A 15,616-nucleotide genomic window follows, 5' to 3' on the forward strand; every position below is an offset into this window, starting at 1 on the left:
TTCCACGTAGGGGAACAGGAAGTAATCTCAAAAGGATGGGAAAACTTCCAGGATGCGAAAAGGACATCCTCTCCTACATTTTAAAACAGGCACGTTTCCCACCATTTCCTACCTTTTCCTACACTCTAAAACAGGCACACTCAGGAAAAAGTAACGAGGAGATGGACATTTCCCGAAGATCTACTGAGTTCCAGTCACATGCTTATAGCTTAGCTCATGTGATTCTTACTGGGTAAGAACTTGTAACCAGAATACCTGAATGAGTACTGCCTGTCGCCACAAGCCCCGACGAGCAGACAGGAAATGCATCTTTGCTGTGCTTTACACAACCCTAACCCGTCCACGGGTCTCCTCTCATACTGCTAGCGTTTCACGTTCTCGAGCACTTGGTCTGCCAGACCTAGGGCTTGTTCAAGGTGACACACTGCAGCAATTAGAGAAGACAGAATTCGAACCCGACGCAACACCCTCCCCGCTGCGCCACAGCCGGGGCTCTGACACCGCAGGTCCGCCGCCGCCGAGTCACTAATGACCCATGGCTCTCCCTCAGCGCAGTGCCACAACTGGGAACGCAAGCCTGTCCTCGTGACTCCCGAATCTTTCCGTTTTCACCCAAGTGCGTGACTGCGGGAGTGAGGCGGCCACGTGAGGGCAAGGGAACCGAGCAGGTCCGGCCAAGGGCGAGTCCCAGCACACGCGCTCTTTCAGCGTCGCCACACAGCTGACCCGGGCCCGCGTGGGAGAAACTCGGGACGACCTTGGCTGCGGCCTCTGAGTCCCAGGGTGGCGACCTGCGGGCCTGGGCGAGACTCCCCGACAGCCCCCGCCCGCTCCCACCCGGCGTAGCCGGCACAGACAGGATAACCGGGGTGAGGTTGCAGGGAGGAGGCCCGCCAGTCCCACGTGGACCAGCTCCCCCCCCAGGGGGGTGGGGCCTAGGGGGCGTCCGGACCAATCAGAGCCGCTGCTCAGCTCACCCGGCCGGGTGCGCCCGACCAGCCTGCGGCTGCGTCACGTCGGGGGCGGGGCTCCGGGCGGGCGCGAGTCTCTGCGGGTCACGTGGGGTGCGGAGCCGGCTATAAATAGGGGCCCGGCGGCGTGCTCGCTAGAGTGATGGCCGCCGGCGCGCGCTGCGCGATTTCTTCTCTCTGCCTCTGAGGCGCCCGCGGCTGTTTCCGAGTGGGTGTCGAGCCCCCCCGTCCGTGTCGTTCCCGCGGCTGCCGTCCCGGACTGTGCGTCCGTGGCTCCAGCCTGCCTCAGCCCCGTTCTCCTGGTCTCCGCTCGGCCTTCAGTTCCCTTTGGTGAGTGGCGGCGCGGCCCCCCTTGCAAAGGTTCTTTCTTCTCGGGAGCGGGCCCGGGGCGAGAGAAGCGGGCGGGCGCGTGTGTGGAGCGCGAGCTGCGGGATCCCGCTGCGCTGCTGCCCGCCTCCCCCACGCCGCACCCTTCCGCGGGCCTTTTCGGCGGTCCCCCGGCAGGCGCGCGCGCGGGAATGGCCTTTTTCCGGTCCTCCGCGGAGGGCGCGCGCGGGCGGGCGGCCGGAGACAGAGCTGGACGCGTGGGGCGGGGCGCGCGGGCGGGCGGGCGGGCGGGGAGTGGGGAGCACAGCGGTCGCCGTGTGCCCCACCTCGCACATCCTTTCGGGGGCAGAGGACAGAAGTAGCGGGCGGAGGGCAGGCGCTGCGGAGTTCTGGGCTGCCTCCTTGCCAGGGATGCGCCGCTATTGTTATTTTCTCCCACTTGGTCCCCCCCCAGGATGAACTTGCGTCCTTTCTTTAATCCGCCATGGGATTCTGCTCCGTGCTTTTAGCCCTCCAGAGCCAAAGAAACCCCAGACAACAGACGCCCATACGCAACGTATAGCAGTAACTCCCCAGCCCGGTTTCTGTGCCGTAGTTTACAGTGTTTAATTTTATATAATATATACTATTTATTATAGCATTTTGATACCTCATTCCGTTTACACATCTTGAAAGCCGCTCAGTACTTCTCTTATTAATTAAAGAACCACTACACTAGAAAATGGCATCTACTGTGGCACCGATTACTAGTACTCTAGCCGCTGTTACTGCTGCTGCTCCATCGGTGGATGACAAACTATGGATGCTCATCCTGGGCTTCATTATTGCATTTGTCTTGGCATTCTCCGTGGGAGCCAATGATGTAGCAAATTCGTTTGGTACAGCCGTGGGCTCAGGGGTAGTGACTCTGAAGCAAGCCTGCATCCTCGCTAGCATCTTCGAAACTGTGGGCTCCGCCTTGCTGGGGGCCAAAGTGAGTGAAACCATCCGGAAGGGCTTGATTGATGTGGAGATGTACAACTCGACTCAAGGCCTGCTCATGGCTGGCTCAGTCAGTGCTATGTTTGGTAAGTTCTTGTTATTATTTATACCTTCTGTTCTTTCCAGTGCCAGAACCGATTTGTGTCTTGGGGTGGTTCCGTTTTTGTCCTGAACCTTTTCTGCTTATTTTCATGAGAATGCACTGCTTACATAACGGAGTTTTGCCATTTACCCAACCAGATTTGATTGATTTTTTTGTTTCAGGTTCTGCTGTGTGGCAACTAGTGGCTTCGTTTTTGAAGCTCCCCATTTCTGGGACCCATTGTATTGTCGGTGCAACCATTGGTTTCTCCCTCGTGGCAAAGGGGCAGAGGGGCGTCAAGTGGTCTGAACTGATAAAAATTGGTATGTTTAAATTCTAAATGGTTTAGGTTTATTTTTGTCCCGTGTTTGTGTAATGATGGGTATGGGGCGTGAGTGCAGTGGTGTAGAGTAGGGGCCAAATTTAAGAGTATCAGAAGTGGAATAGCTAACATCTCAGGAACATGTTTCCTTCCCTTCAGACTTGACACTTTGTGTTCTATTCCAGTGATGTCTTGGTTCGTCTCTCCACTGCTCTCTGGTATTATGTCTGGAATTTTATTCTTCCTTGTTCGTGCATTCATCCTCCGTAAGGTAACCTTTCTACTTACGAACCTTTCACAGTCGCTTTCAGTCTTGTTCAGACTTACTGGTATGTAAGTATGTGACTTTGGAAAGTTAAACAAGTTCTTTGTTCTCCCGTATGTTGTGGCGTTCTGTGAAAGAAGTAAGTTTTTAATACCCCAGAGGGCATTCAGGAAGGGACAACTGGGTGGTTCTATGGGCTGCCAAGAAATAAGAGAGACTGGGAGTGAAAAGTAAGGACATTTGTTGAAGGTGGCTTTGTTTAGCCATGTGCAGGTTGCTACCTTATCTAAACCACTGTTACATTCAGGACAATTGGAATTGTAACCATTGAATTCAACACGTTACAGTATCCTCCTGTGGCTTTGTGAACTGCTACTTCAATAGGTCTCTCCCATGCTGATCATTAACTATACATAAGCTACACATGAGGCCCCTTGTAGGCTTGTAGGGACTCTGCTTTCTCAGGTGGAAAGAGCAGGTGAGATAGGTTGTTAGATGGTTGGTGTTTTTTTGTTTTGTTTTCTTGGTTTTTGTTTTTTGTTTTTTCTTAAAAAGTTCAGGTAGCCATTGAATTTCCTGAGTACTTGAAAATCCCTTTTGAGAGATCTAGTGGCATTTCTTTTATCATGGATTCTGATCCTGGCTCCACAACAAATGTAGACAACAGGGATTATGTTGGCACTGGACTGAATTACAGAAAGAATAAATGAATTTTTCTCAGGAGACAGTTGTCCTATTTTCTAGGGTGAATGGCTCTTAAGAGTCCTTTGTTATGTTCTTTTAAAATTCCCCTAAACTGTAGAAATCTGAGTGAGGGGAGGTAGGAACCTTATCCCAATGGAAGGAGTGTGTTTAGACTGCCTACTTCTTGATCTAGTTCTGAGGCTCTGGGGAATGATTTATAGCTTTCTCAATAGAGGTCCTTCCCTGGCTCTTTCCTGATTCGCTATACTCTGAATGTGTATATACTTTGAATATACTCATATGTCTAGCAGAACATGTTTAACATGTTGAGCATTAGAAATATCTCTAGCTGACAACTGACCTGGGCCCTCTGCACGTGTGTTACAGTTGTGCAGCTTGGTCTTCTCGTGGGGCTTCTAATGGTGGGAGCAGGGGCTGTCTGACTATTGCCTGCTCTTGGGACCATTTCTTCCTGGGTTGCCTCATCCAGCCTAAATAGGAGAGAGATGCCTAGTCTTGCTGGAACTTGATATGCCATGGCTGGCTGATATACATGGAAGGCCTGTACATTCCTGAAGGGAAGGGAGAGGGAGGGAAAACTTTGATTAATTAATTAAAAGTATCAGCAAATGAAAAAAGGAAATATCTCTATCTTGGCACAGCATGACTGAGTAAACAGTTCATTGATGCTCGACCTCTAGATTTGGTATTCTTTCATCCAGCAGGCAGGTATAATTAGCACTCCGCCCATTCCCTAACTGTAGTATATGGTAATTTGATTCCCACCAGTACTCAATAGTTTTCTTAGTGTTCCTGTTAGAGCCATGTATCTCTCGACATATCAGAAAACCAGAATAATTAATAGGATACTATTTGGATTCCTGTTTCATAAAGGTTTATGCTGGCCCCTTTGATTATTGGGAAGTAGATCATTCTGATTCTGAAGAGCCTCCTCTTATATGATCCCAGAAAACTGGTGGTCATTCCCAGAATGGAGAACAAGTGCAAAGAGGGATTTCTCAATGTCCAGAACCTCTTATTGAGGGTGTGTGCCAAGTATCTTTACTCTCACTGTGTTATTGGGAGTTCAAGTTGGCTGTGTTAATCGATTATTCCTTTTTGGGGGGGCGGGGTTTGAGACAGGGTTTCTCTGTGTAGCTTTGCACCTTTCCTGAAACTCTTTGGAGACCAGGCTGGCCTTGAACTCATAGAGATCCACCTGCCTCAGCCTCCCAAGTGCTGGGATTACAGGCGTGCACCACCACCGCCTGACAATTATTCTTTTTTATGGTCTCATGTAGCCCAGACTGGCCTTGAACTTCTGGTCCTCCTGCATTCACCTCCCAAGTTCTCGGGTTGCTAGTGTGTGTCCCAACTCTCAGCTTAACAGAGTGTTTCTTACAAGAGTGCGATGGTCGTGGTGAGGAATGATGGATGATGTTTAATTTAATACAGTGCTGACTTTGAGGACCTGCCCTCTGTTTCTCACTTGTTCACTCAGGAACAGATGAGGGGCCTTCTGTTATCTCCCTCCATATAATTGAGTGATGTCTCTTCATGTAATTTCCAAGCTTTAACTTCTTGGTCTCATTCCTTCCTATATTGGACTCAAAATAATACCTGGAAGTCTCTTGACTGAATGACCTAGTGCATAGCTGGTTTTTATCTTTATCACTATATGTAAAAGATACGTAAGTCACATTTTATAAAAATCACCAGCCTAGTTACCTCTTGGGAAAAACTGGGAGGAGGCTGGAAGGGAGAAGCCTTCCTTATTTTACTGTTTTCCTTGACTCTTACAAAGTTTTTTTTTTTTAAACCAGTTAGCCTGTATTTCATAGTGTATTAAGACTAGTCATTCCCTACCCTATCCCAAGCTATTCAGTCTTCATCTTAAAATTATCGATATTTTGCAACTAAGTTTCTGTAGCACAGGTTGACCTTGAACTGGGGGGAGGGAAGGGACAGATGGACTTCTGCTTAGTGAGTCCAGTGCTGGTGTTACAGGTGTATAGCACCTTGTCTACCGTGGCCCCACCCACGATGCTACTTACTTGGGGGAATATTTAATTTGGCCCCAAGGGAGAAAAATACATATATAGGCTGCTTGTTACCTAATGAGTCAATTGCTAAATAGCCTTTGAAAATTTGGTAAGAGTTCCTACCTAATGTCTATAGAATTTTCTTGAAATCCTGGGTTTGCTTATCTTCCTCAGGCTCTTGTCTGCCTTTAGGTGTGGCCTGCAACTATTTAGTTATTCAGTGGTGAGTCATAGGTTCGTTCTGTAGGTTGTTTCTGATCTGGTGTCTCACTGCTAGTGTCCTCCTAAATTAAACAACAGGTAAAGCTTAAAATTAAGTGTTTCAGTGAGGGTCTAGACTGATTTGAAAAGCCATCCTTTATGAGGGGCTTTGTGCTTTTTAACTTCAATGATTTTTACACTGCCTCTCCCCCTCCCTAAAGTTGTAATGGTGTCAGACACTTGGAATCCCTTTTGGTTCTTCACCTCTGTCTCATCCTCAAGGTTATCATGGAATTGTGACAAGGGTAGCATTGAACTTTTGTGCTGATGGTTTGGCTTTCCTGATGGACCTATGTTCTCATTCTTTTAAGTGTTTGCCTTGGAAGTTATTCAGTGGAATTATTATCGGTAATCCATACGTATTGTAAAGGGAACTGCTTTCGTTTTTCAGTCACATTGACCTTTGGTGATTCTTAGACACCTCACAGTTTTGTCTTGGTCTTTGCACTTGCTCATATTTTTTGCCCGCCTCACCCACTAGTGGACAGGTAGCTTGCACTTTCCACACTCTGCGACATTCCTATGTCAGCCCCTCACTCCCAGACTTCAATTAAAATGCCCCTCCCCCATCAGCATTCTCTTGCCTGTTTTTTTTCCTTTGAAGTATTTGTCAGTATGTTACTGTACAGTAAAATAGGACACTCCGTCCTATGAAAATGGGTGTTGGTCTGGTCCCTCGATTTCAGGGCCCTGAACAGTTCTTGACAGTCACTTGACTGAGTGCATGACTGTGTTCACAGTTGATTTAACTTTGCACTTTAATAAAGCCTTATGTCACATTCATCATGTAGATAGGTAAGATAGTTGTGTATAATCTGCATATTTAATTTAATTTTGGAGGCAGAACATTGGGAAATGAGTGTTTTAATTTGGTCTGTTTGTTTATCTCTTCAGTACAGTACATCCTGGGGCCTGTTCATGTTTACAGATGGACTTTGGATAACTCAGAAGAACTGGTTATTTGGGGTATCAGTCACATCCTTGTTAGTAAGAATAGAGAGAAACAGTCACCTATGGATAGAAAGTGGCATTAGCTTTCTTAGGGAGCAAATGCAGGACAAAACTCACTTGGCTTTGTAGAAATTAAAGTGGGAGGCTGTTGTTAGCCAGCCCCTGGATTCCAAAGCCTGCCTTGCCACAGGGTACTCTGGAAATGGGTCTACATTTACAACTTTTAAGATATTGATCTTAATGTTTTACAGGCAGATCCAGTTCCTAATGGCTTACGTGCTTTACCAGTTTTTTATGCCTGCACAATTGGAATAAACCTCTTTTCCATTATGTATACTGGAGCACCGTGTAAGTACAAATCAAGATATTTAAATGTGAATTTAAGGTTATTTACAAAACTTGCATTAAATGCCCAATTTACCCCTTTTTGCTTTACAGGGCTGAAATCTCCTAGAAGGTGGCTGGCCTGCACCCATTTCAGAAGGCTGCAGGCTAGTGTATGCTGAGTTAACCTAGATAGTTTTCAACCAAAGAGACCTGCTCAGATTCTAAATCACTACAGACCTTTCCTCTTTAGTCTTCACAGGATCCACTGATAATGACATTCTCCCCTCCCTTTCTCATATGGCCTCAACTACTGAAGAGTCGTTAATCTCTTCTTCAATAACTGGTCATTTAGGACTGGTTTTTGGGTGTCAGTTTTCTCTCCCAGTTGGAGCAATTTCAGTTTTTAAGTTCTCAGTTTGCGCCCTTGAATTTACTTGAATGGGAAGAGTTGAGTGTCTTAACACCTGGTCTAATTACACATGGAAGAAGAATTTCTGCAGATAAGAGGAAGCATTTGAGAAGATAGAAAGGTTCTGGTGTTGGTTGTTTTCATAGTGGGACTCAGGGAAGGCAAGAATTCACTTATGGCAACTGAGAGATTTGATAGCTTGGACCTTGTGAGCCAGAGCAGTATAGTTCTGGGATCTAGGGTCATTTGGTGTGCTGGTTCTTCACTACATAAGAACCAAGACAGTTACTGCAATTACTTTTCGGACTAATCCGTGAGAAAAATTGTGTGCTGCCCAGAGCACCATCCCTGTCCGTGTGTGTAAATAGAAAGGTAGCAAAGAGATTGGTCCTTAGGTAATATATGCTCACATCTTCAATTCTTAAAGAATTTTAATGCTTGTGACCTCTAAGTTGGTTCCACTTCTGACTACTGGACTGTGATCTGTTTATTATTGCCACTGAAATTATGTAGTAAGTCACTGAGGAAAACAGAAACAGCTAGCAGAGTACTTCTAACATTTTTGTTCTTGAAATGTCAGTAAAGAGACAGGCTTTAGGACAGGACTGGCCTTGATGTAAGAGCTTTGCTACTCTTGTTCTCTCCTTTATGGATCATTTATAAGGAAAACCAGTTCTTTCATTCCTTTTGACTTGGAATGTGGACAGATTTAAATTGTGATAGAGATTGATTAAAACTCATGTGTATTTTACTTTGGTGGCTAACTGCATGGTCATAGTTGAAAGCAGAACTTAAAATGAAGAGACCAGTAGTCACCACAGAACGTCAGTTTATGTCCAGTTCCTAAAGGCTAGTTCTTGTATTTTTTTGTCTCTTCAGTGCTGGGGATTCAATCTAGGGCCTTCTGAGGCTGAAGCTACAACTCTGACCTAAAAGGTTTTGATGGAACAGTGTTTCCATTTTATGTGACTTAATATGCAGTAAGAAAATCAAGTGAAGCAAACGCAGGTGACTAACATGCAGACAGTGGTGCCCTAGGTTTCAGTAACGTGAAATGGTCTGACTTTAATGCAGGCAGCAGCCCCAGGTGCCTGTATGTAGTGGTAAGCTGATACTGACCAACGCTGCTGATCCTTAGATCCTTGAGCCAAGGGATCAAGAACAAGTCTCTCATTGGCTTGTTAGTGAACTACCTAAACTTTTCCTTTGTGAAAGACCATTGTTTAAACACCTGTCTTGCTGTGGTTAACAGCGCTGTTTTCTGTTAGCTTCTTGATAGTTTTGCAGGACAATCAGTTTCCCCGAAGGCTGCCTAGTAGTACAGTGAATGTGGTGACCCTCCGCAGTTGTGTCAGAATGACACTTACTGAAACACCTTCTCTTTTTAATGTTAAAATTAATTGTGGAAGTGCAGTATGTGGCAGTTAGAATGAGCAGCTGGGTGGAGAAAGGGATGCTTTGGTTGATTTTTATAGCTTCAGGTCGTCAGTGTAGTGCTTCTTACATCTGCAGGGCCAAGCACATGAAGTAACTTAGTGCTCGAGTCCAGCAGCGTTTCATTGGGGCTGGTTGCTGTGGGTGTAAGAGGGTCAGTGGGGTTTTCTCCAATGTATAGCCACTAGCCTCATGGAACTCCAGAGTGACAGCAGCTTCAAGGGTGATGGGCTAGCTTGGGGAAGCCCTCCTTCCCCTCAGGAAGGTTTACACGTTGTTACAGGGGGCTGTTGCCCTGGGGTTTTCAAGATGCACCATTTTATCTCGTAGTGCTGGGCTTTGACAAACTTCCTCTGTGGGGTACCATCCTCATCTCGGTGGGATGTGCAGTTTTCTGTGCCCTTTTCGTCTGGTTCTTTGTATGTCCCAGGATGAAGAGAAAAATCGAACGTAAGTAATACAGTTTAGTGGTGTTCTCCCCTCCTCTCCCCTCCCTCCCTCATCTATAAGAGTATACTGTTTGGACAGACTGACAGCATAGGGGTTTTAAATGGACTCCAAGTGGCCTGAGACCTAGCCATTAAGAATAGGGGCTGGAGAGAAGGTTAAGAGCACCGACTGCTCTTCCAGAGGTCCTAAGTTCAATTCCCAGTAACCACATGGTGGCTCACAACCATCTGCATTGAGATCTGGCGCCCTCTTCTGTATACATAATAAATAAATAAATCTTTAAAAAATATGTGACTAAGGGTAGGTACACAATAATTTTGATCGAGAAAGCATTTGCCTCAGCTGCTTCTGTATACTCAGCTTAGATATGTGTTTCAGTGCGTGTACACATATATACTACATAATGCAGACACACAGCCATGCACATAATTCTTGTGCTAGAGCTATAACACATGTAGAAGTAAACAGCTGTAGGTATAAGTAATCTCCAGTCAGTGCAGAATGTTTCTGTAGTGTCATTAAATACCGAGTAAACTTTGATCAGCACTAGTCTTTGTTCCCTTAGTGGCTAAGGGAACTTAAAAGAATCCGGTTCTGTCCTTTCAGCGTGTGGAATGTTAGTACAGGGATGCACAGACTGCAGTAGCGCTGAAAGAATGCTGCGTCATTGCAGCTGAACTGAGGGTCTGCCCAGAGCTCTGCTAGTCAGCTGTGCCACGTGCACAGTGGGAATGAGGCTTTCAGGACTCTGACCTCATTTTTGTCTCAGTCTGGGAGGAGAGGCAAATCTTACTTTAATGCTATCCTTGTGTGAGAGGACTGAGCCAGTAGGTGAACGTGGTGAGCATTGGAAATACTGCCTGGCTACCGGGTGTGGAAATGTTTAGGCATGACTGTTACCTACAGCTTAGTTGTCTGTACTCATGGCCTAACAGTTAGGAGATTCCTTAGGGGCAGTCTAGCTCTTTAATCAGCTTCCTTGAGCTCCCTTTCATGACTGAGAGCTAAGAAGAGATTTACACTTGTTAATAATGAAAGTAAAAACCAAGAAATGGACCAGAACTCTAAAATATCTACTATCTGGCCGTTTCAGCAGTTTCCTCCTCCTTTCCCCCATAGAGGGTGTGGTGTGTGGCTGGCATGCTCCCAAGGGAGAGATGAGTTCCTGACATAGTAAAGAGGACAGTAATGTTAGCTTGAATTTTTAACTAGAGTTTACACCTATTATTTTGAGATGGGTTTTGGGGGTAGATAGAAAAGGATATGGAACAAAGTAGTATAGTCAAACCAAAAATTCCCTTTATCTTCTAGGAGAAATAAAGTCTAGTCCCTCGGAAAGTCCCTTAATGGAAAAGAAGAACAACTTGAAAGAAGACCATGAAGAAACAAAGCTGTCTCTTGGGGATGTTGAGAGCGGGAATCCTGTGTCTGAGGTGTCATGTACCACTGGGCCTCTCCGAGCTGTGGTGGAGGAGAGAACAGTATCATTCAAACTTGGAGACCTGGAGGAAGCTCCAGAGCGAGAGCGGCTTCCCATGGACTTGAAGGAGGAGACCAGCATAGATGGTACTATCAATGGTGAGTTGACTTGCCAGGGTTCCCCAATGTCCCCGTGGTGTGGAGAGGCTGCTATTCTGGACTGATACACTTTGCATTGAATGTTACCTTTTTGGTCTTGGCTAGGTGCAGTGCAATTGCCTAATGGGAACCTTGTTCAGTTCAGTCAGACTGTCAGCAACCAGATCAACTCCAGCGGTCACTATCAGTATCACACCGTGCACAAGGATTCTGGCTTGTACAAAGAGCTGCTCCATAAATTACATCTGGCCAAGGTGGGAGACTGCATGGGAGACTCTGGGGACAAGCCCTTGAGGCGCAACAACAGTTACACTTCCTATACCATGGCAATATGTGGCATGCCCCTGGATTCATTCCGTGCCAAAGAAGGGGAGCCGAAGGGAGAAGAAACGGAGACGCTGACGTGGCCTAACCCAGATACCAAGAAGCGGATTCGAATGGACAGTTACACCAGTTACTGCAATGCTGTGTCTGACCTTCACTCTGAGTCCGAGATGGACATGAATGTCAAGGCTGAGATGGGTCTGGGTGACAGAAAAGGAAGTAGTGCCTCTCTTGAAGAATGGTATGACCAGGATAAGCCCGAAGTCTCCCTCCTCTTCCAGTTTCTGCAGATCCTTACAGCCTGCTTTGGGTCATTTGCCCACGGTGGCAATGATGTCAGGTCAGTCCACGTGACTCTCAGTGTTACTGACTCTAAACAGTCTGCTTACCCTCCTGTGTGCAGTATTCTACCTCCTGAGGGACACTGACTAATCCAGACAGGATGAGGTGGTGGTAGTTAATAAAGCAAAAAGGAAGTTCATTACATTATAAGAATGTTTTAGCTTTATTTCTGTTTAAAATAAATGTCTTTCCAGGTAGGAACTGAGTAGTAAGTTGTGACATCAATGATGAAAAACTTAAGATCACTGTCTGCCCTGGGGAATAGACTTAAGGTTACCAAGCCTTGTGTCTGCAGCCTATAAACTTGACTGGAGTCTGAGAGGAAGGGGGCCACCAGTGGGACACACCCTTCAGTTACAGCAGCCTTCATTTCTTCTGTTGTGTGTTGGTTTTCTGTAGGGTGGCTTACTAAATGAGCTGAAAAGCTGGGCATAGACAGTTCAGTCCATCGGTTAACAGATTGGGTCTGCCCACCAAGTCACCGCTGCTCTCTTTTCTTCCAGCAATGCCATCGGTCCTCTGGTTGCTTTGTATCTTGTTTATGAAACGGAAGATGTGTCTACAAAAATGGCAACACCGATATGGCTTCTGCTGTATGGTGGTGTTGGTATCTGCATAGGGCTGTGGGTTTGGGGAAGAAGAGTTATCCAGACCATGGGGAAGGACCTGACACCAATCACACCCTCCAGGTGAGTGAGTAGGTGAAGTGTGCCTTAGAGTAGAGCTCAAGCTTCTCAGAGATGCAGTGTTGTGGGGGGTCGCACATAGGTCTCTGCTAAAGGAGTGTGTAGCAGTTGTTCTCATAGTTGACCTGAACGTTTTCTCTGCACTTAACTGTCTGGTTTGTAACCATCTTTTATCAATCTGCTCAGCTCTAGTGGTCACATAATTGAGTTTTCTGAGAAAGATGTACTGGCATAAATAATTAGATATATGTGACTTTGATTTGGGAGCTAAAACCTTACACTTTCTTCAGAATCAAAGTCCGAACTCTTTATTTCGTCGTTGTTTGCTTTTGAGACAGGGTCTCTCTCTGTGTTCTTGGCTGGCTTGGAATTCACTATGTAGACCAAGCTGACCTCGAACTCAGAAATTCATCTTCTGCCTTCTGAGTGTTAGGATTAAAAGGCATGTGCCACCATCCCTGGCATGTCCCAGCTTTTTAAATAATGAAATTCCAGAAATATTTAATCCTCAAATGTCAGAGGCTTGGCCCTGTTTAAGTAGGTTTCAGGGGTTAGAGGAGACGAAAATGTCAGGTTTTGTCACTACGTAGAACAAAGCAAGATTAGATTAGGTTACTTGAGGTAGTGTTGGCTTTTCAGAAAACCCTAAAATGTTGACAAGCATCTTTTCTTTATCAACAGTGGTTTCAGTATCGAACTGGCATCTGCCCTCACTGTGGTCATCGCATCGAACATTGGCCTTCCCATCAGCACAACACACTGTAAAGTAAGTGGAATGGAATGGAATGGACCCCTCAAATTGTCCTAGCCCATGTCCTATGTGTGGCTTTACTTCTTTCATTTGATTTAGAAAGTTTTGTGCAGTTGGAGTCTTAAAAGTTGACAAGCTTAGACATGACCATGCGGATAAAAGCTGATACTCTGTTTGCGATCATTTAATTCCCTCGGGCGGAGCTAGCTGTGGACCTTTTGTTGCTCTTGATTGCAGTGTGTGTGTTTAGCTTCATTTTCACTAGTTTATTAGCACACACCCACACTACTGACTGGCTTCCCCATGGAAGAACACAGTGTATGCTAATAAATTAGTCAGCTAGTGTGGGTCTGGGTGGTCTCCTGCCTCTTGTGGTAGTAAATACACTGGTTTAACAAGTTTGTGAGGCTTACTGTAAGGGCAGTCTTCTGGTGAAAGTGTATATCCAGGGCCTCTCAGGCCTGCAGTGCCAAGAAACTAATTGAATTTTCAAGAGATTTCTTGATGATCATAACGTAATTATATGAAGAAGGAACTGACTTCCATAAAAGAGCTGAAGCTGTTCCAGCCTGGGGCCTGCCATGTCACTCTTTCCGCTAGGGTGTTTGTTGGGTCACATCCCAGCCACTCTCTAGAACAAGTTGTTAGGAAATCAGAAATTTAACTTATAAAGGGCAGAGAAAAGGAGTCTTGTTATATTTTAGGACATTTAGCACAGATTTGATGGTTGAATATTTATATTGCCTTCATCTTGCCATGGATAATTGTAACTTACTAGAAGTTAGCTTTTAGCTTGTGTCACAGGCCTGTAATTTCACCTTTTGGGCTACTGAAGTTGGATCCACAGGTTTAGTCCTGTCTGGACGACAGTGAGAACCCTGTCTTTCTTCAGACAAAAACTGCATCTATGGAGCTAGATTTGTCACTTGCCTAGGTTCCATGTCCCAAGTGTCTTTGCTGATTATAATGTCTGTTTCTTTCCTAGGTGGGCTCTGTTGTGTCTGTTGGCTGGCTCCGATCCAAGAAGGCTGTCGACTGGCGACTGTTTCGCAACATTTTTATGGCCTGGTTTGTCACAGTCCCCATTTCTGGGGTTATCAGTGCTGCTATCATGGCAATATTCAAGTATATCATCCCAAAAGTGTGAAGCTGGGGTGAAAGTTTTTGTCAGCATCTGGGACCACCATACACATTCCTGTTCCTAGAAGAATGCTCACAGTATTGTCGAAGACAGACAAGGGTTTTCAAGTTTGGGAGCCGTGGGAGGGAAGTGTAATTTACACTATAATTGCTTTTGTGCTAAATACAACTTGTCTCAAAATTAGCTATGTAAAATGGCCAGATTTCCATTGGTTCATCCTAAGGTCCCTTTTCTTCTGGGCTATGAATTCCTGTACATATTTCTCTACTTTTTGTATCAGGCATCAATTCCATTATATTTTAATGTTGTCTGTAAGATAACTTATGTGGGTTCTTTTAAAACAGCCAGGCAGAGCCATTTGATGGCGTGTACTCTGCTTTGTTGGCCTCACCAGCTTCTTCCCCAACATGCACAGGGATTTAACAAACATGTAACTGAAGCTTCCCTCGTAGTCTCTCATAGAAATAGTCACAGCACTTGCCCCCTGTCAGTTGTAGCAGGTTCTGTTGACGTATGTGGGAACTTAGAGGGCCAAGAATCTTTGGCACAGTGAAAACTAAAGTTTATAGCAACTTCTTTGCAAACAACTCATGGACATGTTGCTAAGAAGTATGAAGACAAAGCCTCCTGGTGGTTGTGGTTATTCCTTTTGAGATTTTTGGCATTGTGGGATGGGTGAATGAAGTGGAATATGAACTTTGGGCAAATTCAATGGGACAGCCTTCCATGTTCATCTGTCTACCTCTTAACTGAATAAAAAGCCTACAGTTTTTAGAAAATTTGTTCTCGTGGTTTTTGTTTCTATTGAGTCTTCAGAATCCTGATTATTCAGCATTTTGACATTCTTAGGATGTGTGCATTTTCCCAAATCAGGGTGCTATCCAAGTTCAGTGTCCTCGGACTTCCTTTTCTGTGATCCCCTGAATGGTGTTGCTCCACATGGTAATTTGGTGTGTGGCAATTGTGCAGCCTAGATCTTTTCAGGTCTACACATAGTTGACTTAGATTATTTCTAGCTTTGCAGTCACAGAGAATCTGAAATGAGGTTTGTGTGGGGTTCAGCTTCATCTAAGAATTCTTGCTTGTAGAGCTAAAGATAGAGGTCAAGTAGAGTACTTGCCTGCCACACACAGGCCCCAGGTTCAATCTTTGGCACTGCAAAGAAAAAAAATAAGCTTGGGGTTCTTTAATCTTGCTGTGCTGGCTTTTACTCTTTATCAGAACAGTTTATGAAAAATATATTTCTTTGTGAACTACATTGATGGCCTCTATCCTGAGAATTACTGGA

General features: G+C 45.4%; 1 protein-coding gene across 2 annotated transcripts; it reads left to right on the top strand.

The window, feature by feature from the left end:
• Nucleotides 1-1,065: 1,065 nt before the first annotated feature.
• Nucleotides 1,066-15,107, top strand: Slc20a1 (solute carrier family 20 member 1). Of its 2 annotated transcripts, XM_036184785.1 has the most exons (11): nucleotides 1,074-1,301; nucleotides 1,753-2,365; nucleotides 2,544-2,684; nucleotides 2,869-2,954; nucleotides 7,138-7,234; nucleotides 9,387-9,506; nucleotides 10,818-11,084; nucleotides 11,190-11,748; nucleotides 12,254-12,439; nucleotides 13,118-13,202; nucleotides 14,173-15,107. In XM_036184785.1, the coding sequence occupies exons 2-11, from the start codon at nucleotides 2,020-2,022 to the stop codon at nucleotides 14,332-14,334; spliced, it is 2,049 nt and encodes a 682-aa protein (XP_036040678.1). In that variant the 5' UTR covers nucleotides 1,074-1,301; nucleotides 1,753-2,019; the 3' UTR covers nucleotides 14,335-15,107. The 2 variants fall into 2 exon arrangements, with proteins under 2 accessions (XP_036040679.1, XP_036040678.1); XM_036184786.1 differs by lacking the exons at nucleotides 9,387-9,506; nucleotides 10,818-11,084; nucleotides 11,190-11,748; ... (1 more) ...; nucleotides 13,118-13,202; nucleotides 14,173-15,107 and adding an exon at nucleotides 7,325-9,380 and having other exon boundaries at nucleotides 1,066-1,301.
• Nucleotides 15,108-15,616: the final 509 nt, after the last annotated feature.

The sequence above is a fragment of the Onychomys torridus genome, chromosome 4 (assembly GCF_903995425.1).
Source record: "Onychomys torridus chromosome 4, mOncTor1.1, whole genome shotgun sequence".
Lineage (NCBI taxonomy): Eukaryota > Metazoa > Chordata > Mammalia > Rodentia > Cricetidae > Onychomys > Onychomys torridus.

Bases quoted from the DNA above. Each gene is read 5' to 3' on its own strand.
- Slc20a1 (XM_036184785.1), top strand. From the start codon at position 2,020: ATGGCATCTACTGTGGCACCGATTACTAGTACTCTAGCCGCTGTTACT. The intron at 2,685-2,868 runs GTATGTTTAAAT...GTTCTATTCCAG, and splicing joins GTCTGAACTGATAAAAATTG to TGATGTCTTGGTTCGTCTCT. The intron at 13,203-14,172 runs GTAAGTGGAATG...TTTCTTTCCTAG, and splicing joins TCAGCACAACACACTGTAAA to GTGGGCTCTGTTGTGTCTGT.